The sequence below is a fragment of the Nycticebus coucang genome, chromosome 14 (genome assembly GCF_027406575.1).
Source record: "Nycticebus coucang isolate mNycCou1 chromosome 14, mNycCou1.pri, whole genome shotgun sequence".
NCBI classification, from domain to species: Eukaryota; Metazoa; Chordata; class Mammalia; order Primates; family Lorisidae; genus Nycticebus; species Nycticebus coucang.
Genome location: NC_069793.1, coordinates 17,317,717 through 17,344,627, shown reverse-complemented (window position 1 = coordinate 17,344,627; position 26,911 = coordinate 17,317,717). Strand labels below are relative to the sequence as shown.

The window sequence follows — 26,911 nt, the reverse complement described above, 5'->3', positions numbered from 1 at the left end:
ATGGGAGAGAGTAACAATGTCACCGAATTTGTCCTCCTGGGACTTACTCAAGATCCTGATGGACAGAAGGCATTATTCGTAATGTTTTTACTCATGTATTTTGTGACAATGGTGGGCAACCTGCTCATCGTGGTCACTATCATCAGGAGCCCCTCCTTGGGCTCCCCAATGTACTTCTTCCTGGCCTCTCTGTCACTTATTGATGCTATTTATTCCACTGCCACTTTACCCAAATTAATTGTAGACTTACTCTGTGATAAAAAGACTATTTCCTTCCTAGCTTGCATGGGCCAGCTCTTTATAGAGCACTTATTTGGTGGAACTGAGGTCTTCCTTCTGGTGGTGATGGCCTATGATCGCTACGTGGCCATCTGTAAGCCTCTGCACTATTTGACCATCATGAAAAGACAGGTTTGTATCCTTCTGTTGGTGGTGGCCTGGGCTGGAGGCTTTGTGCACTCCATGGTTCAAATTGTTTTTGTGTATAGTCTTCCTTTCTGTGGCCCCAATGTCATGGATCACTTCCTTTGTGACATATACCCATTATTGGAACTTGCGTGCATGGACACCTACTTTATTGGTCTCACTGTGGTTGCCAATGGTGGAGCAATTTGCATCATCATCTTTATCCTCCTCCTCATCTCCTATGGCATCATCCTAAGCTCCCTTAAAACCCATAGTCAGGAAGGGAAGAGTAAGGCCCTATCTACCTGCATCTCCCACATCACCGTGGTCATCTCCTTCTTTGTTCCCTGTATTTTCATATATGTTAGACCTGTGTCCACCTTCCCTGTTGATAAGTTAATCACTGTATTTTATGCATTTATCACTCCCATGTTGAATCCGTTAGTCTATAGCTTGAGAAATTCAGAGATAAAAAGTTCTATGGAAAAACTCTGGTGTAAAAAGTGAACTATAGATAGAATAAGAATGCCCTTCACATTGACCATGTGTGATTTATTACCCATTCTAAGGAAACACACGGGCAGTAAATTCTAATGATGAATAATTTAGTCAATTCAGTGACATCTATGGGGATACTTCTCTTCATCTATACAAAGTCATCAGAATAGTTGAATCACTTATCTTTTGAGCTTAGAATGAATCTAATAGAGAATTTCTACAGGCACAGGTATGCCATTCCAAATAAGCATAAAACTAAACACATCTTGTAACTGCATTTTTCTTAGTGTATTTTGAAATGAAACTCAGAAAAAAGTGTTTTATTCCTTTCAAGGCAGAAAATAGTTTTTTTTCTTTTAAATTCACTACATTGTGATACCTGGAAGGCAATTTGTCTAATATTTAGAATAAAATTGATGTGCAAACAGTGTGGAGTTTAAGTATAGATATTCGTTATTCTATCAGCAAAGCAGCTTTCTGTTGCTGTACTATGCATTGTGCCTGAAAATTACTTTTTCTCAGGTCACTGTCTATGCAGTTCCAGCTCAGGGTATTTGGCCAGCATATGATATTGTTGTTAGTTAAAGATGCTGTCAGCGAATCATTTTGTTGGATGAAATGTAAATTGTGAAGAAAACAGTTTAGTTCTGGATTATGAGATTGATACTTCACTTTGGTTTATTTTTGTGAATCTCCTCAGTTATCATAGATGTATTTGCAGTTTTGGAAGTTTATGTAAATGTAAAGCCCCTTACTTTGTATTCTTGAATGTGTAGATATGGGTAGAGAAATGTGTTGTTTTGCATAAACAACGTGTTACCTAATTGTTACGTTGAATTTAAATCCTTTACTTAGAGACTGAAAATGACTTGTTGTGGTATAAATACAATTGTTTTCCAATTTCATAAAAAGTAAGTTTTTCTCAATTAGCAGCAATATTAGAAAATCACAAATCAGGGAGACTATACAATTACCTTCATTGTAATATAGACCATTGTCTATGCTTTGTTACAATTCACATTTTATAAAAATTAAATGTTGGGTGGCACCTGTGGCTCAAAGGAGTATGGCGCTGGCCCCATATGCTGGAAGTGGTGGGTTTAAACCTAGCCCTGGCCAAAAACTGCAAAAAAAAAAAAAAAAAAAAAAAAAAACATTTAAATGTTGAGTGGTGGAGCAAGATGGTGGACTAGAGACAGCTTCTTTTCAGCCATGTTTGATGAGATTTGAGAGAAAAGACTCCAGGCACCTCTGACTTGTGGGCTCTGCCCAGAAACATTTCTTCAATGGCATGGAGATGCAGTGGGAGTCTTTAGGAACCCAAGAGAAAGATGGAAGCAGTGGAGAAGCACTCAAGGGCAAGTATATATTTGCCTGGCAGACACCCATGTTAGAGCAACAGTGGCAGCAGTGGTAACAGTTTACAGACAGAGAAGGCTTGCCCTATGGGGTTTTTCTTTTTTTTGGACCTGGACACTTGTTTGAGTTACCTTGGGAGAGCTTGGGTTAGCGAGTGAGTGATTTTGAACAGCACCCAGGGACTAGGGCTGAGCCACTGGGCAAAGTGGAGCTTTCATTGTTCAGCTGCAGGCCGGGAGCCACCATTATGGGAAAGCTGCCTTGTAGGTCAGCCCTCAGGGTCCTAGTGCGAGGTTGGTTCCTGCATGCCTGATCAGCAGGGAAGCCACTCCTGGGGAGATTTGAGCAACATGCACTTTCCTGGGGAAGCCACAGCATGGTCAATGGACACAGTTTGGAAAGGTTGAAGCATGTCTAGTAAGGGGGCTGAGGAGAGCTTCAGGCTCCCAAACCCGTGGAGATTGAGGGGAAAGAAGACAGGAAGATGGGACCAGGTCACCTTGGCAAGACAAAGGCTTTCAGCCTCCATCTTATACAGCTGTATCAGTGTTGTGATTAGCAGCTCATACCTCAAAAGATTACCTGTTCCCTAGACAATATAATGCAAGATATATATATATATTTAAGATATACAAGATATTTATATATAGATACATAAATATATATATTTCTCTTTTTATTTTTAATAACAATTTTTCAATCTTTTCCCCTAGATTTTTCTTTTTCTTTTCTTTTCTCTTGTGTAATTACAATTTTTCATTTTTTCTTCTTTAATAATAAGGGCTTAATTTTTGCTAGTTTTGCTGCCCCAGTTATCCTTTCCCCCCACAATTTTATCCCTTAAGGTTTTTTGTTTGTTTGTTTTGTTTTGATTTATAATATTTTTGTTTTTCTTCTCTAATTTTTGGAAGTGGGGTCTTGTGTCTGCTCAGGCTGGCAAAGAGCTCCTGATCTCGAGCAACCTACCCAACATCCTACCTATACCTTGTATCTTATCAGACCACAGGGCAATAAAGGAGGTACTCAACTCTAACAAAAGTTTTGGTCCCCACACAAAGGCATGGAAAGTAAACAAGCTTATGCTGAATTACAGTTGGGTAAAGGAAAGGATAAAAAAGGAAATCATAAAGTTTCTTAAACATAACAACAATTGAAAGATAAAAATACTATAAAATGAAAGAAATAAACCAACAGTAAATCTTAAGGGATAAATTTGGAAAAAAATGAATACTAGGAGGAGAAAATCTAGTGAAAATGGAGCCTTTACTATTGGTCAAAGAAAGAGTAAATATATGGTTGGAAGATAGAAAAAAGGCAAATCTAGTGGAAAAAGTTGAAGAAAAAAAAAAATAGCCTGCGGGTGAGGTCCTCTTTGTCTGAAAACTGCTGTAACAGCCTGGCCTCAGTGAGCACGCAAGTACTTCCCTCTGTGCCAATTCTCCACTGCTCTTGACCACTCCTTGGGTTCTTGGAGTCTCCTGCTGCTTCTTTATGCCTCCAAAGTGATGTTTCTCGTCAGGGCTCCCCAGGCAGAGGTGGCTGGAATTCTTTTTCCTTAAGCTTACCACACATGGCTGCAGACAAGCTGTCTGTACTCTGCCATTTTGCTCCACATGGCAGAACCTTTACTATTTTAAAATTTTATTACTTTTATTACCTACCAAATCATATATGTAATTTATTTGTAAATTTTGTAACCTTTTACCTATAATTTGTCAACGGTAACTACTTGTTTGTACCTCCCTGAAGCTATTTCTCTGTGTTCATCTAGAGATATTCCCAAGCTAAACTTATCCCTAAAATATATCATTCAGATTTTCTTTTTTTATTACAATTTTTTTATTGTTAAATCATAGCTGTGTACATTAGTGCAATCGCCTGTACCCATTCTAAGATGCACCATAGATGTGGCCCCACCCATTACCCTCCCTCCACCAAAACCTCCCCCCTCCCTTCCCCTTCCTTGGCCCTTTCCCCATAGTCTTGTGCTCTAGTTGGGTTATAGCCTTCATGTGAAAGCTATAATTTAGCTTCATAGTAGGGCTGAGTACATTGGATACTTTTTCTTCCATTCCTGAGATACTTTGCTAAGAAGAATATGTTCCAGCTCCATCCATGTAAACATGAAAGAGGTAGTCTCCATCTTTCTTTAAGGCTGCATAGTAGTCCATGGTATACATGTACCACAATTTGCTAGTCCATTCGTGGGTCAATGGGCACTTGGGCTTCTTCCATAACTTAGCAATTATGAATTGGGCTGCAATAAACATTCTGGTACAGATGTCTTTGTTATATTGTGGCTTTTGGTCTTCTGGGTATAAACCTAGTAAAGAAATTATAGGATCGAATGGCAGGTCTATTTTTAGGTCTCTAAGTATTCTCCAAACATTCTTCCAGAAGGAACGTATTAGTGGGCATTCCCACCAGCAGTATAGAAGTGTGCCCTTTCCTCCACATCCACGCCAACATTTCTGGTTTTGGGATTTTGTTATGTGGGCTACTCTTACTGGGGTTAGGTGATATCTCAGAGTAGTTTTGATTTTCATTTCTCTGATGATTAAGGATGATGAGCATTTTTTCATGTGTTTGTAGATTGTGCATCGGTCTTCTTTAGAGAAGTTTGTCTTTAAGTCCCTTGCCCACCCTGAGATGGGGTCACGTGTTCTTTCCTTGTTAATACATTTGAGTTCTCTGTGGATTCTGGTTATTAGACCTTTATCGGAGGTACAACCTGGAAATATTTTCTCCCATTCTGAGGGCTGTCTGCTTGCTTTACTCACTATGTTCTTGGCTGTGCAGAAGCTTTTTAGTTTGATCAGGTCCCAGTAGTGTATTTTTGATACTGCTTCAATTGCCTGGGGAGTCCTCCTCATAAAATATTCACCCAGGCTGATTCCTTCAAGAGTTTTCCCTGCACTTTCTTCAAGTATTTTTATAGTTTCTTGTCTTAAGTTTAAATCTTTTATCCAGTAAGAGTCTATCTTAGTTAATGGTGAAAGGTGTGGGTCCAGTTTCAATCTTTTACAGGTTGCCAGCCAGTTCACCCAGCACCATTTGTTAAATAGGGAATCTTTTTCCCACTGAATGTTTTTAATTGGCTTGTCAAAGATCAAATAACGGTAAGTAGCTGGATCCATCTGTTGGTTGTCTATTCTGTTCCAGACATCTACTTCTCTGCTTTTGTGCCAGTACCATGCTGTTTTGATCACTACGGATTTATAGTACAGTCTCAGGTCTGGTAGCGTGATTCCTCCTGCTTTGTTTTGATTGCTCAGTAATGGTTTGGCTATTCGAGGTTTTTTCTGATTCCATATAAAACGAAGTATTATTTGTTCAAAATCTTTAAAATATGACAATGGAGCTTTAATAGGAATTGCATTAAAGTTATATATTGCTTTGGGCAGTATGGACATTTTAACAATGTTGATTCTTCCCAGCCATGAGCATGGTATGTTTTTCCATCTGTTAACATCTTCAGCTATTTCTTTTCTTAGAGTTTCATAGTTCTCTTTGTAGAGATCTTTCACGTCCTTTGTTAGGTATACTCCCAAATATTTTATCTTCTTTGGCACTACTGTGAAAGGAATAGAGTCCTTGACTGTTTGTTCGGCTTGGTTATTGTTGGTATATATAAAGGCTACAGATTTATGGGTGTTGATTTTGTAGCCTGAGACATTGCTATATTTCTTGATCACTTCTAAAAGTTTTGTAGTAGAATCCCTAGTGTTTTCCAGATATACGATCATATCATCTGCGAAGAGTGAAAGTTTGATCTCTTCAGACCCTATGTGGATACCCTTGATCGCCTTTTCTTCCCTAATTGCAATGGCTAAAACTTCCATTACAATGTTAAAGAGCAATGGAGACAATGGGCAACCTTGCCTGGTTCCTGATCTAAGTGGAAATGATTTCAATTTAACTCCATTCAATACGATATTGGCTGTGGGTTTGCTGTAGATGGCCTCTATTAGTTTAAGAAATGTCCCTTCTATACCAATTTTCTTAAGTGCTCTGTTCTTGAAGGGATGCTGGATATTATCAAAAGCTTTTTCTGTGTCAATTGAAAGAATCATATGGTCTGTATTTTTAAGTTTGTTGATGTGTTGAATTACATTTATAGATTTACGTATATTGAACCAGCCTTGAGACCCTGGGATAAGTCCGACTTGGTCATGGTGTATAATTTTTTGAAGTGTTGTTGGATTCTGTTTGTTAGGATCTTATTGAGTATTTTAGCATCTATATTCATTAGTGATATTGGTCTATAATTTTCTTTTCTTGTTGGGTCTTTCCCTGGTTTGGGGATCAAGGTGATGTTTGCTTTGTAGAATGTGCTGGGTAATATTCCTTCCTTTTCTATGTTTTGGAAGAGGTTTAGTAGTATAGGTACTAGTTCTTCTTTAAATGTTTGGTAGAATTCTGACGTAAAGCCATCTGGTCCTGGGCTTTTCTTTTTAGGGAGATTTTGTATAGTTGATGCTATTTCAGAACTTGATATAGGCCTGTTCAACATTTCCACTTCGTTCTGGCTAAGTCTTGGTAGGTGGCATGCTTCCAGGTATTGGTCGATTTCTTTCAGATTTTCATATTTGTGAGAGTAGAGTTTCTGGTAGTATTCGTTAAGGATTTTTTTAATTTCTGAGGGGTCTGTTGTTATTTCATCATTACCATTTCTGATTGATGAAATTAGAGATTTTACTCTTTTTTTCCTGGTTAGGTTGGCCAAAGGTTTATCTATTTTATTGATCTTTTCAAAAAACCAGCTTTTGGATTTATTGACCTGTTGTATTGTTCTTTTGTTTTCAATTTCATTTAATTCTGCTCTGATTTTGGTTATTTCTTTTCTTCCGGTGCGTTTGGGGTTGAAGTGTTCTTCTTTCTCTAGTTGCTTGAGATGTTCCATTAAGTTATTGACTTCCTCTCTTTCTGTTTTCTTGAGGAAGGCTTGCTGTGCTATAAATTTCCCTCAGGACTGCTTTTGCAGTATCCCAGAGGTTCTGTTAATTCGTGTCTTGATTGTTGTTTTGTTCCAAAAATATAGTGCTTTCCTTCTTAATCTCGTCTATAACCCATGTATCCTTCAGCATAAGGTTGTTTAGCTTCCATGTTTTTGTATGGGTATGCAGGTTCCTGTTGTTATTGAGTTCAACTTTTATTCCATGATGGTCTGAGAAGATGCAAGGAATAATTTCTATTTTTTAAAATTTGCTGAGGTTAGATTTGTGGCCTAGGATGTGGTCGATTTTGGAGTATGTTCCGTGGGCTGATGAGAAGAATGTGTATTCAGTTTTTTTGGGATGAAATGTTCTGTAGGTGTCTGTTACATCCAGATGTTGAATGGTTGAGTTTAAATCTAAAATTTCTTTGCTTAGCTTCTTTTTGGAGGATCTATCCAGGACTGCTAAAGGGGTGTTAAAATCTCCAACTACTATGGAAGTGGAGGAAATCGAGTTGCTCATGTCTGTTAGAGTTTCTCTTATAAATGAGATGCGTTGTGGTTGGGTGCATAAATATTAATAATTGAGATCTCATCCTATTGAGTATTACCTTTAACAAATATGAAGTGTCCATCCTTATCCTTCCTTATTTTGGTTGGTTTAAAGTCTATTGTGTCTGCGAACAGGATTGCAATGCCTGCTTTTTTCTGCTATCCATTTGCCTGGAATATAGATGACCATCCCTTCACCTTGTGTCTATATCTGTCTTTTAATGTATGATGCAATTCATAGATGCAGCATATATCTGGCTTGAGTTTTTATATTCAGTCCGCCAACCTATGCCTCTTTAGAGGACAATTTAAACCATTCACATGAATTGAGAGTATTGATAAGCATTTCGAGAGACTGGTGGACATTTTTTATCCTTTTGTGACTGTGGAAGTTGGAATTGGATCAAAAATTTTTTGGGTGGGTTTACTTCTGTGGTGGAGGATTACGCTGGTCTTTATGGGGGATCGGTCCAAGAATGTCCTGGAGAGCTGGTTTGGTTGTAGCAAATTTCTTCAACATGTGGATGTCGTTGAAGTTTTTAATTTCTCCATCATAAATGAAGCTCAGTTTAGCTGGGTACAGGATCCTGGGTTGAAAGTTATTTTGTTTTAGGAGATTAAAAGTCGATGACCATCCTCTTCTAGCTTGAAAGGTTTTAGCAGAGAGATCTGCAGTTATTCCGATATTCTTTCCCTTGTAGGTAATGCTTTTTTTTCCTCTGGCAGCTTTCAGAATTTTCTCCTTCATATTAACTTTAGTGAAATTGATTATGATGTGTCTGGGGGATGTCTTATTTGGGTTGAGTCATGCTGGAGTTCTGAAACTGTCTGGTATGTGAATTTTGGAATCTCTTGGCATGTCTGGAAAGTTCTCCTTCATAATCTCATGGAGGAGAGACTCTGTGCCTTGTGAAGCCACTTCATCACTTTCAGGGATCCCTATAAGATGAATATTGGTTTTCTTCAAATTATCTGAGAGCTCTCTGAGAGAGTGGTCTGTTTTTGCTCTCCATTTCTCTTCTTTGAGGGTTTGGGAGCGTTCATAAGCTTTGTCTTCAATATCAGAAATCCTTTCTTCTGCTTGCTCCATTCTGTTACTGAGGGATTCTACTGTGTTTCTCAGATCTTTGGGCTGCAACTTCTTGTCTCAATGTGTCAAAATCTTTGGTCATTTGGTCTTTGAATCCATTGAATTCTTGAGATAACTTTTGGAATTCTAATTCGATCTTGTTTGCTATCCAGATCCTGAATTCAGTTTCTGACATCTCAGCTATTTGTTTGTGCATAGGGTCTTGTGCTGTTTCTGCCCCATTGATCCTTGGGGGAGTTGATCTACTCTGATTTTTCATATTGCCAGAGTTTTTCTGTTGATTTCGCCTCATGATTGTTTTTCACCATTGCCTCTGGCTGTCCTCAGAGTTGGGGAGGTGTCTCTCCAAGATTAGACCCCAGCGGGATCACTCTATTGTTGCTGGATCTTTGTAGGGAGTGACCCTGTGTAGTTCCTCTGGGGCTGCTCTAGTTAGGGAGTTCTGGTTGTGGAAGCAGCTCCAGTTTGTGACACACCCAGATCCAGCAACAGGGCTGGGGGTGGTGCGCACGGTTCTGGGAGTGCCAGGCACCCAGTGACTTTTGCACAGAGAGCCCAAGGCTCCAGCAGTCTCTGGTCAGGAGAAGAGCTCTGCACAGAGGCAGGGAGGGCTCCAAAGGGCACACAGCTACCAGAGTCCCTGTCCAGATGAACGGGCTAGTGTGGAAGCTGGGAGGACACAGGAGGGAGGATGCAGGGTTGTGTGGCTCCCGCAGTTCCTGGTCAGGGAATGTGGAGGCCCAGTGGGTGCAGGTCATGGGTCGGGGGTCGCTGCACAGCTCTTATGGAGGTCTGGGCCACACCAAGCCCAGGAGTTTGAGGTTGCTATGAGGCGTGACGTCACGGCACTCTACCCAGGGCAACATGCCCGGGCTCCAGAGTGCCAAAACCGTCTCACTCTGCCCCTAAGGATTAAGACTGTGAGGCAGCTCAGTCTCCTTCTTTAGGCTGCTCAGGCGGTAGGTTACTTTGACCCGCCCAATCCTTGCTCTGAGACCCTGAGGGTGGAGCTTACCGGGGCAGTTCTTTCACAATGGCTTCCTGCACGCAGCTCAGTGGAGTCTGGGGCCCCAGACAATGCCCAAAGTTCTCCACACTCCTGCTCAAGCTCTCCCCAAGGCAGTTCAACAGAGTGCCAAGTCCAAGAACACCAAAATAGTTCACAGGTAAGGCCTCTCCAGTTTGCAGTCTCACTGCTGTCTGTACTTACGGTTGCCAGTGTGATTAGGTCGATGGAACACATGCAACCATTTGCCAGTTTTCCACCTTTTTTGTCCTCCTCTTGGTGTCCATAAGTCCCTTGCTGGCTCCCTGTATCCTCAAAGGGATCATTATAGGCAGATCCCATTGGCCAGAGATACCTGGAGTCTTGTCTCCCCAGACTCACTGTTCCCAGTTGCAGGGAAGGTGTTACTTGGCCGCCATCTTTAATCCATCTTCCCCCAGATTTTCTTATTTCTTACTTTTACTGGAATTATATTTTATGATGCATAGCTTTCTGAATTTTAATTTTTTCCATGATGTCACTTTTCTAAAATTCGATAATGATGCTGTGTGTTGCTTTGGTCTCACCATTACCCTTGTTCTGTATTATTCCATGTGTGACTGTCCATAGGTTACTATTCAGTCAGAGATGATTTTGTGGATTATTGGCAGTTTATCTTCTTTTTTTGGCCACATAGTCCTGCTGTGAACATTCTGGGCGCACTTGTTTTGTGTTAAGTAGAGTGTTTATATGTTCACTTTTGCAGATGGTTTCAGTTTTCCCAAGTGCTATGTTATAAGTAACATACCTACCAGCAGGGCATAACAGTTACACTGCTGTATGTCTTTACCAATACCTGGTATTGTGAGATGTTTGATATTTATGCTAATATAATTTGCTTAATTCTGAGAGTTTATTGTAGTTTTAATTTGCATTCTTTATGGCTATTGAAGTTGAGCATATTCTCATGTTTATTGGATCGCCTTGATTTCCTGTGCTCAGTGAAATGTGTATTTTTCTCTCTTACTAATATTTTATTGGTTGTTTTCATTATTAACTTATTGGAGCTCTTTAGGAATCCTGTGTACTATATTGTTATTATTATATGCATTGTAGAGGATTTTCTCAGTTCATGATTTTACATCTTTATATTTTTATCATTTCATTTGATAAATACGATCTTACATTTTCATCTTTTTATTCTTTGAATTTTAAGTTTTAAATTGAGAATTAAAAATCATGTAGATATATCATATACAGTTTGTTTTTGTGTCAGGGGGTACACATTAATGATAAAATGAGTATGCTAAAGCCAAAGAACTTTGAGAAATAGCTAAATCAAGCCATTGAAACATATGCATTACCTCACAAACTTAACATGTTTTTGTGATGAGAACACTTAATATCTATTCTTTTAGCAATTTTCAATGATTGTAGTTCATGGTTATTAATTATAGTCATCATGTTGCACAATAGATCTCTTCACTTGATTCCTGTATCTAGCTGAAGTTTTGTACTCTTAGATCAAAATCTCCCAACTGTACCCCCCCCCATATCCTGGTACTGACCAATCTATTTTCTACTGCCATGAGTTGAACTTTTTGTGTTCCACATATAAGTGAGATCATGTGGTATTTGACTTTCAGTGTGGAGAAAAGGTAACATTTATACTCTATTGGTGGTGATGTAAATTGGCAAAGCCATTAGAGAAACAGTATAAAGTTTCTTAGAAAATCAAAATGAAAAATAGAGCTACCATATCATCCAACAATTTCACTTCTTGGTAAACTTCCAAAGGACCTGGAATCAGGGTCTTGAAGAGATGTCTGCACTTGTGTATATACTGCAGCATCATTCATAATAATCAAGAAATGGAAACATTGTAAATGACTATCAGCCTGTCAACAGATGGATGGAGAAAGACATGATGTTTGTAATATATGTACATACATATACATGTCCAATATAGCATATTATGTGTATGTATGTATATATGTATATCCCCTATATATATGCTATATGTCATTTATATATAAATAGAGTATATACTGTATAACACTTATAACACTATATAACCGCAATATGGTACTATTCACTATAGTCACAATGTTGTAGCTTATATTTTCAGAATTTATGCATTGTACATAACTGAAATTTTGAACCCATTTTATGCACACCCATACACAGATACATATATTATTCAGGCTTAAAAATAGAAAATTTTGTCCTTTATAACAACATGCATAAACCTGGAGGACTTACTGCCTATTAGTAGACTAATTGAAAAATACTTTTATGTTGTTATGGGAAATTTTTCCTATAATTTGCAACAAAATTTATGAAACTTAGGACATTATAATAAACAAAATGACTTGTTAAATGGACAACTGATGTATTGGTTTTTCTGTTTCTTATATACTAATAAATTCAAGTTGATTTTGCCTGTCTGTTTCAAGAATTGCTATATGGTCACTATCTTTAATCTTGAAGTATTTTCTAGCTTCTGTTATTATTTTACCAATGAGTTGCTTAGAAGGTGTTTGCTTAATTTGCAAACATACAGAAATTACCTGACTAATTTTAGGTTTTTAGTTTCTAGCCCATATTCTTTTATTTTTTTAATTAAGTCATATGTACATAGATCATGAATACATTTATGCATTTGTGGGATTCAATGTGTTGATTATTTGTATAAGTTGGAGTGCTTGCATCCTACTAATTAACATAGCTTTCACTTCATTTGCTTAATCACAGTGTTAAGACTTTTGTGTTCTATACTTGAAAGATTTGACTTGTATCCTTGCAATATGCTCCATAGGTGTGTTCTTTTCTTTCCTTCCTTCCTCCCCCTCCCTCCCTTCCTTTTATTGTTTGGGATTCATTGAGGGTACAGAGAAATAGGTTACACTGACTGCATTTGTTAGATAAAGTCCCTCTTGTCATTGTGTCCTGCCCCCAAGAGTTGTGCCATACACTGTGATCCCCCTCCCCATCCCTCTTCCTCTCTCCCTGCTCCCTCATTCCCCTAAACCTGTATTATATTATATCACCTACTGCCTTCATATTGGATTCTTGCTTCTCCATTTTTGTGCATTCCAACCCAATCCAGCTTATACAAAAGATGTAAAGTCTCCATCTTTTTTAATGGCTGAATAATAGTCCCTGGTATACCTATACGACAGCTTGTTACATACCTACCTGCAGAGCATAATAGTTCTCGGTTGGTGGGCATTTAGGTTGTTTCCATATTTTGGTGATTATAAATTGAGCTGTGATAAACAGTCTAGTGCAAATGTTCTTATGATAAATGATATATTTTTTTTCAGGATAGATGCCTAGTAATGGGATTTCAGGATCAAATGGGAAGTCTAATTTGGGTGCTTTGAGGATTCTCCATACTTCCTTCCAAAAGGTTGTATTAGTTTGCAGTCCCACCAGCAGTGTACAAGTCTTCCCTTGTCTCCACATCTATGCCAGCATCTGCAGCTTTGAGACTTTGTGACATGGGCCATTCTCATTGACATAGGTGATATCTGAGGGTGGTTTTGATTTGCATCTCTGATGATTAGGGGTGATGAGCATTTTTAAAATATATTTGCTAGCCATTCATCTGTCTTGTTTAGAGAAGGTTCTAAACAAGTCTTGAAGTCTCTTGCCCAGTGATCTGTGGGATGGTTGGCTTTTTTTGTTGATTAATTTGAGTTCTCTGTAGATCCTAGTTATCAAACTTTTGTCCAATTCATAATGTGCAATTCTTAAGGTTGTCTATTTGCTTTGGTTTTTGTCTGCTTAGCTTTACAGAACCTATTCAGTTTAATTAAATCCTATCTATTTGCTTTTGGAAGTATAGACATTTTTATAATGGTTATTCTTTTCAGCCGTGAGTAGAATTTCTATTTGTTAATATCTTCTACTATTTCTTTTTTTTTTTGGCCGGGGCTGGGTTTGAACCCACCACCTCCGGCATATGGGACTGGCGCCCTACTCTTTGAGCCACAGGTGCTGCCCCGGTCTTCTGCTATTTCTTTTCTTTTTTTTTTTATTGTTGGGGATTCATTGAGGGTACAATAAGCCAGGTTACACTGATTGCATTTGTTAGGTAAAGTCCCTCTTGCAATCATGTCTTGCCCCCAGAAGTTGTGGCACACACCAAGGCCCCACCCTTTTCTCTCGTTCCCTCTCTCTGCTTTTCCTCCCCCCCCATGACCTTAATTGTCATTAATTGTCCTCATATCAAAATTGAGTACATAGGATTCATGCTTCTCTATTCTTGTGATGCTTTACTAAGAATAATGTCTTCCACTTCCATCCAGGTTAATATGAAGGATGTAAAGTCTCCATTTTTTTAAATAGCTGAATAGTATTCCATGGTATACATATACCACAGCTTGTTAATCCATTCCTGGGTTGGTGGGCATTTAGGCTGTTTCCACATTTTGGCGATTGTAAATTGAGCTGAAATAAACAGTCTAGTACAAGTGTCCTTATGATAAAAGGATTTTTTTTTTCTTTCTGAGTAGGTGCCAAGTAATGGGATTGCAGGATCAAATGGGAGGTCTAACTTGAGTGCTTTGAGGTTTCTCCATACTTCCTTCCAGAAAGGTTGTACTAGTTTGCAGTCCCACCAGCAGTGTAAAAGTGTTCTCTTCTCTCCACATCCATGCCAGCATCTGCAGTTTTGAGATTTTGTGATGTGGGCCATTCTCACTGGGGTCAGATGGTATCTCAGGGTGGTTTAGATTTGCATTTCTCTAATATATGGGGATAATGAACATTTTTTCATATGTTTGTTAGCCATTCATCTGTCTTCTTTAGAAAAGGTTCTATTCATGTCTCTTGCCCATTGATATATGGGATTGTTGGCTTTTTTCATGTGGATTAATTTGAGTTCTCTATAGATCCTAGTTATCAAGCTTTTGTCTGATGGAAAATATGCAAATATCCTTTCCCATTGTGTAGGTTGTCTCTTTGCTTTGGTTGTTGTCTCCTTAGCTGTACAGAAGCTTTTTAGTTTAATGAAGTCCCATTTGTTTATTTTTGTTGTTGCAATTGCCATAGCAGTCTTCTTCATGAAGTCTTTCCCCAGGCCAATATCTTCCAGTGTTTTTCCTGTGCTTTCTTTGAGGATTTTTATTGTTTCATGCCTTAAATTTAAGTCCTTTATCCATCTTGAATCAATTTTTGTGAGTGGGGAAAGGTGTGGGTCCAGTTTCAGTCTTTTACATGTAGACATCCAGTTCTCCCAACACCATTTATTGAATAGGGAGTCTTTCCCCCAAGGTATGTTCTTGTTTGGTTTATCGAAGATTAGGTGATTGTAAGATGTTAGTTTCATTTCTTGCTTTTCAATTCGATTCCAAGTGTCTATGTCTCTATTTTAGTGCCAGTACCATGCTGTCTTGAGCACTATGGCTTTGTAGTACAGACTAAAATCTGGTATGCTGATGCCCCCAGCTTTATTTTTATTACTAAGAACTGCCTTAGCTATACGGGTTTTTTTCTGGTTCCATACAAAACGCAGAATCATTTTTTCCAGATCTTGAAAGTATGATGTTGGTATTTTGATAGGAATGGCATTGAATAGGTAGATTGCTTTGGGAAGTATAGACATTTTAACAATGTTGATTCTTCCCATCCATGAGCATGGTGTGTTCTTCCATTTGTTAAAATCCCTGCTATTTCCTTTCTGAGGATTTCATAGTTTTCTTTATAGAGGTCCTTCACCTCCTTCGTTAGGTATATTCCTAGGTATTTCATTTTCTTTGAAACTATGGTGAAGGGAGTTGTGTCCTTAATTAGCTTCTCATCTTGACTGTTATTGGTGTATACAAAGGCTACTGACTTGTGGATATTGATTTTATATCCTGAAACATTACTGTATTTTTTGATCACTTCTAGGAGTCTTGTGGTTGAGTCTTTAGGGTTCTCTAAGTATAAGATCATGTCATCAACAAAGAGGGAGAGTTTGACCTCCTCTGCTCCCATTTGGATTCCCTTTATTTCCTTGCCTTGACTAATTGTATTGGCTAGAACTTCCAACACTATGTTGAATAGTAAAGGTGACAGAGGACAACCTTGTCTGGTTCCAGTTCTAAGAGGAAAAGCTTTCAGTTTTACTCCATTCAGTAAAATATTAGCTGTGGGTTTGTCATAGATAGCTTCGATCAGTTTCAGAAATATACCACCTCTGTCTATACTCTTCAGTGTTCTAATTAGAAAAGGATGCTGGATTTTATCAAATGCTTTTTCTGCATCTATTGAGAGGATCATGTGATCTTTATTTTTGCCTCTGTTAATATGGTGGATAACGTTTATGGACTTGCATATGTTAAACCAGCCTTGCATCCCTGGGATGAAACCTACTTGATCATGATGAATGACTTTTTTGATGATAAGCTGTAATCTATTGGCTAGGATTTTGTTGAGAATTTTTGCATCTATATTCATGAGTGAGATTGGTCTGAAATTCTCCTTTTTGTTTGGGTCTTTTCCTGGTTTTGGTATCAGGGTGATGTTTGCTTCATAGAATGTGTTGGGGAAGATTCCTTCTTCCTCAATTTTTTGGAATAATTTCTGCAGTACAGGAGTAAGTTCTTCCTTGAAGGTTTGATAGAATTCTTGAGTGAAGCCATCTGGACTGGGGCATTTTTTAGTTGGAAGCTTTTTTATTGTTTCTTTAATCTCAGTGCTTGAAATTGGTCTCTTCAGGAGCTCTATTTCTTCCTGGCTAAGTCTAGGGAGAGGGTGTGATTCCAAATATTGATCCATTTTCTTCACATTGTCAAATTTCTGGCATAGAGTTTCTGGTAGTATTCAGAGATGATCTCTTGTATCTCTGTGGGATCAGTTATTTCCCCTTTATCATTTCTGATTGAGGTTACTAGAGATTTTACTTTTCTATTCCTCATTAGTCTGGCCAATGGTTTATCTATTTTATTTATTTTTTTAAAAACCAACTCCTTGTTTCATTAATTTTCTGAATGAATCTTTTGTTTTCTTTTATTGATCTCAGATTTGATTTTGGATATTTCTTTTCTTCTACTTACATTAGGCTTAGATTGTTCTTCTTTTTCCAACTCCATAAGATGGCTTGTGAGTTTGTTGATGCGCTCTCTTTCTGTTTTTTGAATGTAGGCATCTGAAGCAATAAATTTTTCTCTCAGAACTGCTTTTACCGTATCCCACAAGTTTTGGTAGCTTGTGTCTTCATTGTTGTTATGCTCAAGGAAGTTAAAAATTTCCTGTTTTATTTCTTCCTGCACCCTTCTGTTATTCAACAGAAAATTGTTTAATTTCCATGTCTTTGTGTGGTGTCGAATGTTTTTGTTAGAGTTGAGTTCCACCCTTAGTGCCTTATGGTCTGAGAAGATACAAGGTAAAATTTCAATTCTTTTGATTCTGTTGATATTTGTTTTGTGTCCCAGGATATGGTCAATTTTGGAGAATGTTCCATGGGGTGATGAGAAGAATATGTATTCTTTATCTTTGGGATGGAGTGTTCTATATGCGTCTATCAAGCACAGTTGTTCTAGTGTCCCATTTCAATCTCTTATATCTTTGTTTAATTTCTGTTTAGAGGATCTGTCCAGCTCTGTAAGAGGAGTGTTAAAGTCCCCTGTTATTAAGGTATTATCGAATATCATATTACTCAGACTGAGTAAGGTCTGTTTCAAGAATCTGGGAGCATTTAAATTGGGTGCATAAATATTTAGAATTGAAACATCTTCTTGTTGTATTTTTCCCTTGACCAATATAAAGTGACCATCTTTGTCTTTTTTGACTTTAGTTGCTTTAAATCCACATGTATCTGAAAATAAGATCACAACTCCTCTTTTCTTCTGATTTACATTTGCCTGAAAAATTGTCTTCCAACCCTTGACTCGGAGCTTTAATTTGTCTTTTGAAGCCAGGCGTGTTTCTTGCAGACAGCAAATAGATGGCTTGTATTTTTTAATCCAGTCAACCAATCTATGTCTCTTCAGTGGGGAATTCAAGCCATTAACTTTTATTGAGATAATTGATAAGTGCGGTAGTGTTCTATTCATCTTATTTTGTGAGAGTCCATTGCTTAGTTTTATCTTTTGCATCAGTGTGGAGGTTAGGTTCTGTCCTTTAATTTCTGAGTTTTTACTTTGCTGCTGATCCATTGTGATGGTCAGTGTGTAGAGTAGGTTGAAGTATTTCCTGTAGAGCTGGTCTTGTTGTGGCGAATTTCCTTAATGTTTGTATGTCCGTAAATGATTTGATTTTCCATCAATTTTAAAGCTTAGCTTAGCAGGGTACAAAATTCTGGGCTGGAAATTATTGTGTTTAAGTAGATTAAAGGTAGATGACCATTGTCTTCTTGGTTGGAAAGTTTCATTGGAGAAGTCTGTAGTCACCCTGATGGATTTGCCCCTGTAGGTCAACTGGCGCTTACTTCTGGCAGCTTGCAGAATCTTTTCTTTTGTCTTGACTTTGGACAGGTTCATCACAATGTGTCTTGGAGAAGCTAGGTTAGAGTTGAGGTGACCTGGGGTCCGATATCCCTCTGAAATCTTTGGTGATATTTGGGAAATTTTCTTTTATAATATTTTATAATATTCTCTAGTATAGCTTCCATTCCTCTGGGGCATTCTTCTTTCCCTTCTGGGATTCCTATAACTCGTATGTTGGAACGTTTCATAAGGTCCCATAATTCTGACAGTGAACGTTCTGCTTTCTCTCTCTTCTTTTCTGCCTCTTTTACTATCTGAGTTATCTCAAGAACTTTGTCTTCTACCTCTGAAATTCTTTCTTCTGCATGGTCTAACCTGTTGCTGATACTTTCCATTGTATCTTTAAGTTCCCCAATTGACTGCTTCAGTTCCTTCAGCTCTGCTATATCCTTTCTATATTCTTCATATCATTCATCTCTTATTTGATTCTGTTTTTGGATTTCCTTTTGGTTATTTTCCACTTTATTAGCAGTTTCCTTCATTGTTTCCATCATTTCCTTCATTGTTTTCATCATGTGCATTCTAAATTCCCTTTCTGTCATTCCCAACATTTCTTTATTGGTGGAATCTTCTGCAGTAGCTACCTCATGGTCCCTTGGAAGGGTTGTTCTGGACTGGTTCTTCATGTTGCCTGGAGTTTTCTGCTGATTCTTCCTCATGAGTGATTTCTTTTATCTGTTTCCTTGCCCTAATTTTCCTTTCACTTCCTCTTGCTCTGTAAGTTCCCATGCCTGTGGATTGCTAGTTTGGAGGTTAGATGTCCATAATCGTTGCCACTAGGCTGAACTTCAGGTGTTAGGAGCCTGTGCTCTGTCTGGAGACACCGAGAAATATTCTGTCCTTCCTCTCTGGTTTCTGGTGGTCGCTGACATTTTTTGGCTCCACTGTTCCAATTTCTGCCTTTAGGTTGCATGACCTTCTCTTTTGTCTGTCACAACCTCAAACTCTTGAGCTCAAGCGACCTTTTGCCTCAGCCTCTTGAGTAGCTGAGTCTATAGGCACCCACCTGAACATCCAGCTATTTTTTTTTTGATATGGGAGTCTCACTCTTTCTCAGGCTGGTCTCCAGCTCCTGAGCTGAATTGATACATCTGTCCTGTTTTCCCAGAGCCACCACTGGCTTTTAATGTTTAATGGAACTTTTGAAGATTTCTTTAGGATAGAAATGAAAACAATGTAGCTGAAGGAAATACAGAGAACAAAGGCTATTCTTAACTAGCTTCTTGTGGGTAGCTGCTTGTCTCAAATGCAAATCCACAATGGCACACAGAGAGTTCTGTATTAGAAAGACTTTTAGAACTCCACAAACAGGCAGGCAGGAAGACTTTACCTCTCTGTAGAACTTCTGTTGCTGCCAGGTACTTAAAGCCCTGTATAATTAACCTCTAATAATCTCATCTAACCCACAAAACTAGATTCGTTTGGAACCCTCTCAGTTTGTAGGGTAATTTTTTTTTTATATAATCTTGCATTTTGCTGAGTCAAAATTTCTACCCATGAGTTAATACATGCAATGTATTGTTTTATTGAAGTAAAAAATTCAGATCCTGAGATGTTGTAGTAGGCATCATTTGATGCAGGAAACACTTATGCCTCACTCATATAAGCTCAAAGCCTTAGTAATTCTTTGAATTTATCTGGAGGATATGTAGAGAATGATGCCTTATGAATATACTAGTTCAGCTTGGAGTCACTTTAATCTGGAGTAACTTTTATTGCATGAGATAGCTCTTCAGAATTCAAATATGTTTGTTTTTTCAAGGAGGCACAGTTATTAGATGTGCTCTTTGCCTCCTCATCATGATACATAGGACATTTCAGTTTCTAGATTCAATCCGCTTATTAGGTAAATTAAAAAATTGCCAACATTTAGTGGAGCCTATTACATGATAAAGACTTAGGCTGGTTCAGGTAGGTTTTTATGTGACTTATGGCACAGCAGATCTGAGATTTAACTAAACATGATGAGACTAAGATGCTCAAGGGCGCCATTGACAAGCCAGGTTGAGGGAATACCAGTGGAAGCCCTTAGGTGCTGTTCCTGGGATGGAAAATAACCATTTCTTTCTTTTAGAAAAAGTCATTGAATTGATATTGGACTAAAATTAAGGAATTGAATTAGTGGATTAATGGTTACATCTGACCACATTTAGGACTTGATCAGTAGTCTCTATGCCAATGTAAAATTGTAGAACTAAGATGACCTATCTTTCAGGGAATTAGGCTGTCAGCTTCAGCTGTAGTGTTCTGTTGGCCCAAGGGTTTCTGGTTTAGAGAGTTTCTCAGTTAGAATCAGCAACCCTCCTTTATGGGGATGTGGCTGGGTCAGGAAACCTGGGGCTGTATTTACTTTTCATTATGGTGTAAATATTATTTGCCTCACCTAAATATTTCATAATATGAATCTGATAATTTGTTAGTTTAATTTAAAATGTTTCTTTTTATGGTATAGGCTTTTTACAAGTTGGCATTTAGCATTTTCTTGGCAAGGCCCAAGTCTTTTTTCTTTAGGGATTGTTATAGGGAAGTCAACTTTTCAGAGACATTACTTGATTTGAATTTGTTCCAACTATTCTAATTAACCCATCTATAATGATTTGACAATTTCCTTTAAAATAGTGATGATGTAAAATTTAATAAATTCTGTGTGCACAAATCAATGGAAGATTTATTTTCCTGTAACAGAACTCAAGAGCTTTCTTAAGACGCAATTTTCTTCCCAGGCTGGACTTTGCATTCTAATCTTCTAGTTGTGATGTTTTCCTCATATCCATCATTGCTTGTAGAAACTTGTGGAATGTCTTGATTTCCTGCTTTGATATTGGAGATAAAGGGAGATGATTTTAATTAGGTGAGTAGTGGTTGTAGGGGTATTCTAGGTGAATGTCTGAATACTAAGTACCTGCGAAAAAGTTCTGTCATTGGCTTACCCAGGACATTAGATTTTAGCATTTGTCTTTATTTCATACAGAACTTAATAGGTAGGCACATGAATGTTATTAAAAATCTCAAAGTCAAGTACTTTGGTTGCTACATTTTATTTTTTTTTTTGAAAAGTAAATTTATTGCAGGTTAATGTGAGGGTACAAACCACTAGGTCAAAATATTTGATTTTGTAGATCCCCTCTTGTGGTTATGTCCCCCACACAAAAGGTGTTGGTTGCTACATCTTAATTGACAGAGAAGAATAAAACTCAAGCAAGTATGTTTAGTGTTAAATTACTTGTTTATGCCACCAAATTATTGGCTTAGGCATATTAACTTTTGATAAATAGGTTATTTTTTACCTAGTCTTGCAAACACAGCACAATTTGTTTTTCTATAAAAATTTTTTTTCAAGCAGGTGAGAATGTTCAACTATGTTTTTACTGTAAATATTGACTTTATGTGTAAATGTCTTTCTATTACACGCATGCACTTTGGATCCTTTGACACCTCTCTGAATGCTGGAGAGAATGAAAAGTCTGTGTGGATACATGGAAACTATAGCCACTTGATCTATTTTGAGATTCAGCGATCATCCACATATTTTCCTGCATTCTGTGATCATACACACGGATGATATGTACAGTTGCTTTTGGTGAAGAAGGCGTTTACTTTTCAGGACCAAGGACAAAACCCCAGGTGTGAGTTTTGAAATGACTGACTCATTGAAAATTCCTGTGATGTGTTGAAATACAGCTAATGTCTTAAATATCACTTATTTTTGTTCGAGATATCTGAATTGGTAAAATTAAGCTAACAAAGCACAAAAATTAATCACAATATACAAAATATACTTAATTTTGATGTACAGCTTCATAGGCGTTTATTTTTGCAAATGAGAAGAGAAACAATGTTACATTTTACACGTATAATAAGTAAATGAATGGATTAATAATATCAGTTTAGGAGATATGTTTTACTTGACATGTCAATAATGCTGTAAATTACTTTTAAATATATTTGAATTGGGGAATTTAAAATAGCATATTTTACCAAGCATTTTATTATGTAAAGGAACAAATCCACATTATGGTCTGGAAGCATGATGTGAGCTTTTATGTACGAATCTAAGTTATTCCAGCAAACATGTTAGTGACAGTATCCCTGGAAAGGGACAGAGGGACATTACCTTGTCTACTGTCATTTAGGAAGATTTATGACTGAAATCATGAAATACTAGAGAGGGTATATTTGTTATTATGCGATTTTATATTAAAAAAAGTCATGTTCTTAAGAAACTATGTTGAATTGTTTTTGTTCTACAAAAGTGTTAGCAGAGTGTTTTAAGTGGAAAGTCCAGTAATACTGTTTTAAAATATTGAATCTTTGATGACTTATAGAGGATACCGTACGTACCCTAAGTCCCAAGAAAATAGTTAACTTGCACAATAGAAGGTTTATCTTGGTGAAATCTAATTGATGTTTAAAGAGAGAAAGAAAAGGCACAAAACTTTGCAGAAAGTAATATGTGGGGACAAAAGAGAGTTGGTTGTAGATGACTTTACACCCTTATGTTCCTCAACAGTTATGGTTTTGTTGGTCTATAGCTGCAACAATGATAGAAATGCTGAAGTATATAAGGAGATGTGTAGACTATTCATCTCAGCTGGTGTTTGGAGAGAGCTCAGACTCTTCCTGCACATGACCTTCCTTACTGCCAAATCATGTAAATGGACTCATGTTGTCCACACATGAGGTTTATTAATTCTGTGATTTTCCTCAGCGGTGAGTAACCAGGAAGTTTAGGTTTGGATTTATACTTGTTCCATTCTTCTCTGCTCTTTAATTTGTCCTTGACCATCAGATCTAGAAACTTTAAAAAAAGAATGCTTTTTTCTATTCAAATTTTGAAAGTTTTCTTGAAAACTTAAACCTAAGTTTTAACAGATACAGCGAGATGTCTCCTGAGTATCCCCAGGGACCCTGAGCAAGTTGAAATTACAGTACTTCTTCATGCAAAGAAATCATTCTAAAGAAAAATTTTAAAACAATACTAGCCTCACTTAATTATCACAGTAATATCCTTACTACATGTGGAAATACATTGTTAACTATAATCTCTCTGTTTCCTAATTTGATCCTTCTTTTCTTTCATTTCATCCTATGTAGCTCTCCTTCTGACGATGGGTGCAGCTTTCCCATGGTTATTCTGCAGCCTTCTCATCACACTTCATCCCAGCGCAGGTAAAATTACGACTCATATATAATTAGATAGGTAGCTCTTTAGACATACAATTTTATTATATGCTCAGAAAGAAGTTAATGAGTTTTCCCCATTAACCCAAGATATTTGCTTTATAATGGACTATGTCTATAATTCTTCTTAAGTTGACCAAGATTGAGTTGATTTTTTCTGATTCAATATTCACAGGGAAGCATTCAAGAACACAAATAATAGCTCTCATGTGTGTGGGGTTTACCAGGTGCCGGGCTCTACTCTAGGCACTTTGTTGTAATAAGCAACAACCCTAAGGAGTAAGCACTATGGATATCTTCATTCTGAAATGATAACACAGAAACACAGAGAGGTTTATTAAGTGGCTCAGTCACATAGTCAGTGGTGAAGCTGGATTGTAGCAGAAGCCGTGTGGCTCCATAGTCCACATTACTCTCCACTGTGCTGTGCTCTGTTTCCAAGGATGTCTTGGATCTTATATGGGTACACCCTGAATGAAAAACTCATGGTCAGTATTTGCTCACTCTAATCATCAAATATCATTTGCTACTGGGTTGCATTTTTTAAGTAACAGTGATAATCTGGGATATTTATGTATAAATAATCTGAAATTTTTTATGTATAAAATATGGAAAATGAGAAATATCAGCAGAATAGAATAAATTTGGGTTGTCATAATAATATCATAGATAGTTTGACTGGAAAGGATTCTGAGATTGTCTAGTTTAGTCTCATTATTTTCCAATGATATAACTGAGACAGTCTTGTAATTATTCTCAGAAAACAACTATTACATTGAAGTTGGAATTTTCCCTCAATGATTCCTCTTTTTGGAATCTGGACATTGAAGTTCAATTTTTGAGTGCTCATAGTACATAAACAGTATTATAAATTAAACCACATTCCACTGTTCTTTATCTGTCTTTTCAGTGTTCATTTAATTCTTCCTCAATACCCACCTAACCCCAATTGTTTCAAAAGTAAATATTAAAGCACAGTAAAAATTTGGTCTGTTTCTGTGTTGGGAAAAAATAAAAGTAAATATTAGGAGCTAGTGTGGTAATTGGTTATAACCATAAGTTTAATTTAGTTCAGAATCACTGGCCACAAAGCAGGATGATGTAAAAGACTGCTAAGAATTTGAGTACAAGTAAAAACAAAACAGAATTTCAAACAAAAAAGAGGTAAATAATTTTGTAGTTATTTAATAGAGTTCAAAGTCTAGTCTTGCTATCTAATGAGAGATACCTGAAGTCAGGATATCCTTTGGGGCACGAAAGATTGAAAGTATGACAGATTTCCAAGGAATTGAGTGAGATATTTCAGAAAGGGTTCTATTTGTTGGTCCACAGAACACATGGTAAAGATACTACAAGTGCTCCAAATTCAAAGGTCTGACTCTATGCTAAATTTATTTATTTATAGTTTATTGTCACTACCAGAAAGCAAGCACCTTGAGAGCAGAAACACTTTCCCCTATGCCTGTGCCACGAAGTTAACATATTTTACTTTATTAATTTATTATTTGACAGTGGTTTATATCTCCATTTCCGTAAGCCTTATTTAACTTCTCTTTGTATTTTATAGTTTGAGTAGTTTTCTACATGGAAGATTTTCATATATTTCATTATATTTTTCATATGCACTTGATACTTTCATGTGATTGTTAAAGAAATTTAAAATCATTTCAATTTCTTTCTTCAAATTTCAGATGAACTTGAGGGTACATACGATTAGGTTACATCGCTTGTGTTGGTAAGGCAAAATCTGAGTCGTAGTTGAGTCCCACACCTAAGCAGTGTGCTACATACTAGTGCATTGTACCTGTTATTTGTAAACATACTAAAGAAGTGACATATTTAAAAAAAGAGTTCTGTAATAGATATATGTTTGTTGGGTTCTTTATTCTTCTCTATAGAATATCCACTAAGTCTTAGAGATGGAACCTTTCACATGTGAGCCCCAAAGAAAATCATCTGGGGAGAAATGGAATTGTGAAGAAAGGTCTATTGTGAGCTTTAGGGGAGGACTCACTTGGATATACAAATTGTATATTGTGGGTAAACCATTTCTGAAGATATGAAAAAGATGGACTCCAAGACACTGTGGATGTGTTCATAGTCCTGTTCACGATTTCATTCCAGGTTCTGTTCTCCTGAGCTCTCGGCTCTGACACAAACCTTACAGAAGAGTAAATGGGAGAGAGTAACAATGTCACCGAATTTGTCCTCTTGGGATTCACTCAAGACCCCGATGGGCAAAAAGCATTACTGGTAATGTTTTTGATCACATATGCTGTGACGATGGTGGGCAACCTGCTCATCGTGGTGACTATTATCAGGAGCCCCTCCTTGGGCTCCGCGATGTACTTCTTCCTGGCCTCTCTGTCGCTCATTGATGTTGTTTATTCCACTGCCATTTCACCCAAATTGATTGTAGACTTACTCTGTGATAAAAAGACGATATCCTTTTCAGCCTGCATGGGCCAGCTCTTTACAGAACACTTCTTTGGTGGAGCTGAGATCTTCCTTCTGGTGGTGATGGCCTATGATCGCTACGTGGCCATCTGTAAGCCTCTGCACTATTTGACCATTATGAATAGGCGAGTTTGCATCCTTCTGTTGGTGGTGGCCTGGGCTGGAGGTTTTGTGCACTCTGTGTTTCATATTGTCTTTGTGTACAATCTTCCTTTCTGTGGCCCCAGAGTCATGGACCACTTCTTCTGTGACATGTACCCATTACTGGAACTTGCCTGCACAGACACCTACTATCTAGGTCTCACTGTGGTTGCCAATGGTGGGACAATCTGCACGGTGATCTTTATCCTTCTCCTCATCTCCTATGGAGTCATCCTAAGATCCCTTAAGACTTACAGTCAGGAAGGGAGGCGTAAAGCCCTGTCTACCTGCAGCTCCCACATCACCGTGGTCGTCTTCTTCTTCGTTCCCTGTATTTTCATACACGTTAGACCTGTGCACACCTTACCTATTGATAAATTCATAAGTGTATTTTATACAGTTATTGTTCCCCTGTTGAACCCTTTGATCTATAGCTTGAGAAATTCAGAGATGAAAAATGCTATGAAAAAACTCTGGTGTAAAAAGTTAACCATAGAGGGAATAAGAATGTCCTTCACATTGATGATGGTTAGTACTAGTTCTAAGGCAATGCACAGGCAGTAAATTCTAATGATAAATAATGTAGTCAATTGAATCAATTCTATGGGGATACTTCTCTTCATTTATAGAAAGTCATCAGAATAGTGGAATGAATTATCTTTTGAGTATAGAATCAATCTAATAGAGAAATTCTGCAGAATCAATCTAATAGAGAATTCTACAGAAATTCTTCTGTAAATTCTGCAGAAAAAGGTACAGGAATGATACTTCAAGCAAAAATAAAACCAAGCTAATATTATAACTATATTTTTCTTAGTGTATATTGAAAT

The 26,911-nt window shown here is 37.5% G+C and overlaps 2 protein-coding genes across 2 annotated transcripts; both read left to right on the top strand.

Annotated features, from left to right (window-relative positions):
* LOC128565360 (olfactory receptor 4A16-like) lies at positions 1-912 on the top strand. The gene has a single exon (XM_053561765.1). The coding sequence runs from the start codon at positions 1-3 to the stop codon at positions 910-912; it is 912 nt and encodes a 303-aa protein (XP_053417740.1).
* A 24,746-nt stretch (positions 913-25,658) lies between these two features.
* LOC128565314 (olfactory receptor 4A5-like) lies at positions 25,659-26,645 on the top strand. The gene has a single exon (XM_053561687.1). It carries the CDS (start codon positions 25,659-25,661, stop codon positions 26,643-26,645), a length of 987 nt encoding a protein of 328 aa, XP_053417662.1.
* The last annotated feature ends 266 nt before the right edge of the window (positions 26,646-26,911 follow it).

Coding starts and splice junctions, on each gene's coding strand:
- LOC128565360 (XM_053561765.1), top strand. CDS start 1: ATGGGAGAGAGTAACAATGTCACCGAATTTGTCCTCCTGGGACTTACT.
- LOC128565314 (XM_053561687.1), top strand. CDS start 25,659: ATGGGAGAGAGTAACAATGTCACCGAATTTGTCCTCTTGGGATTCACT.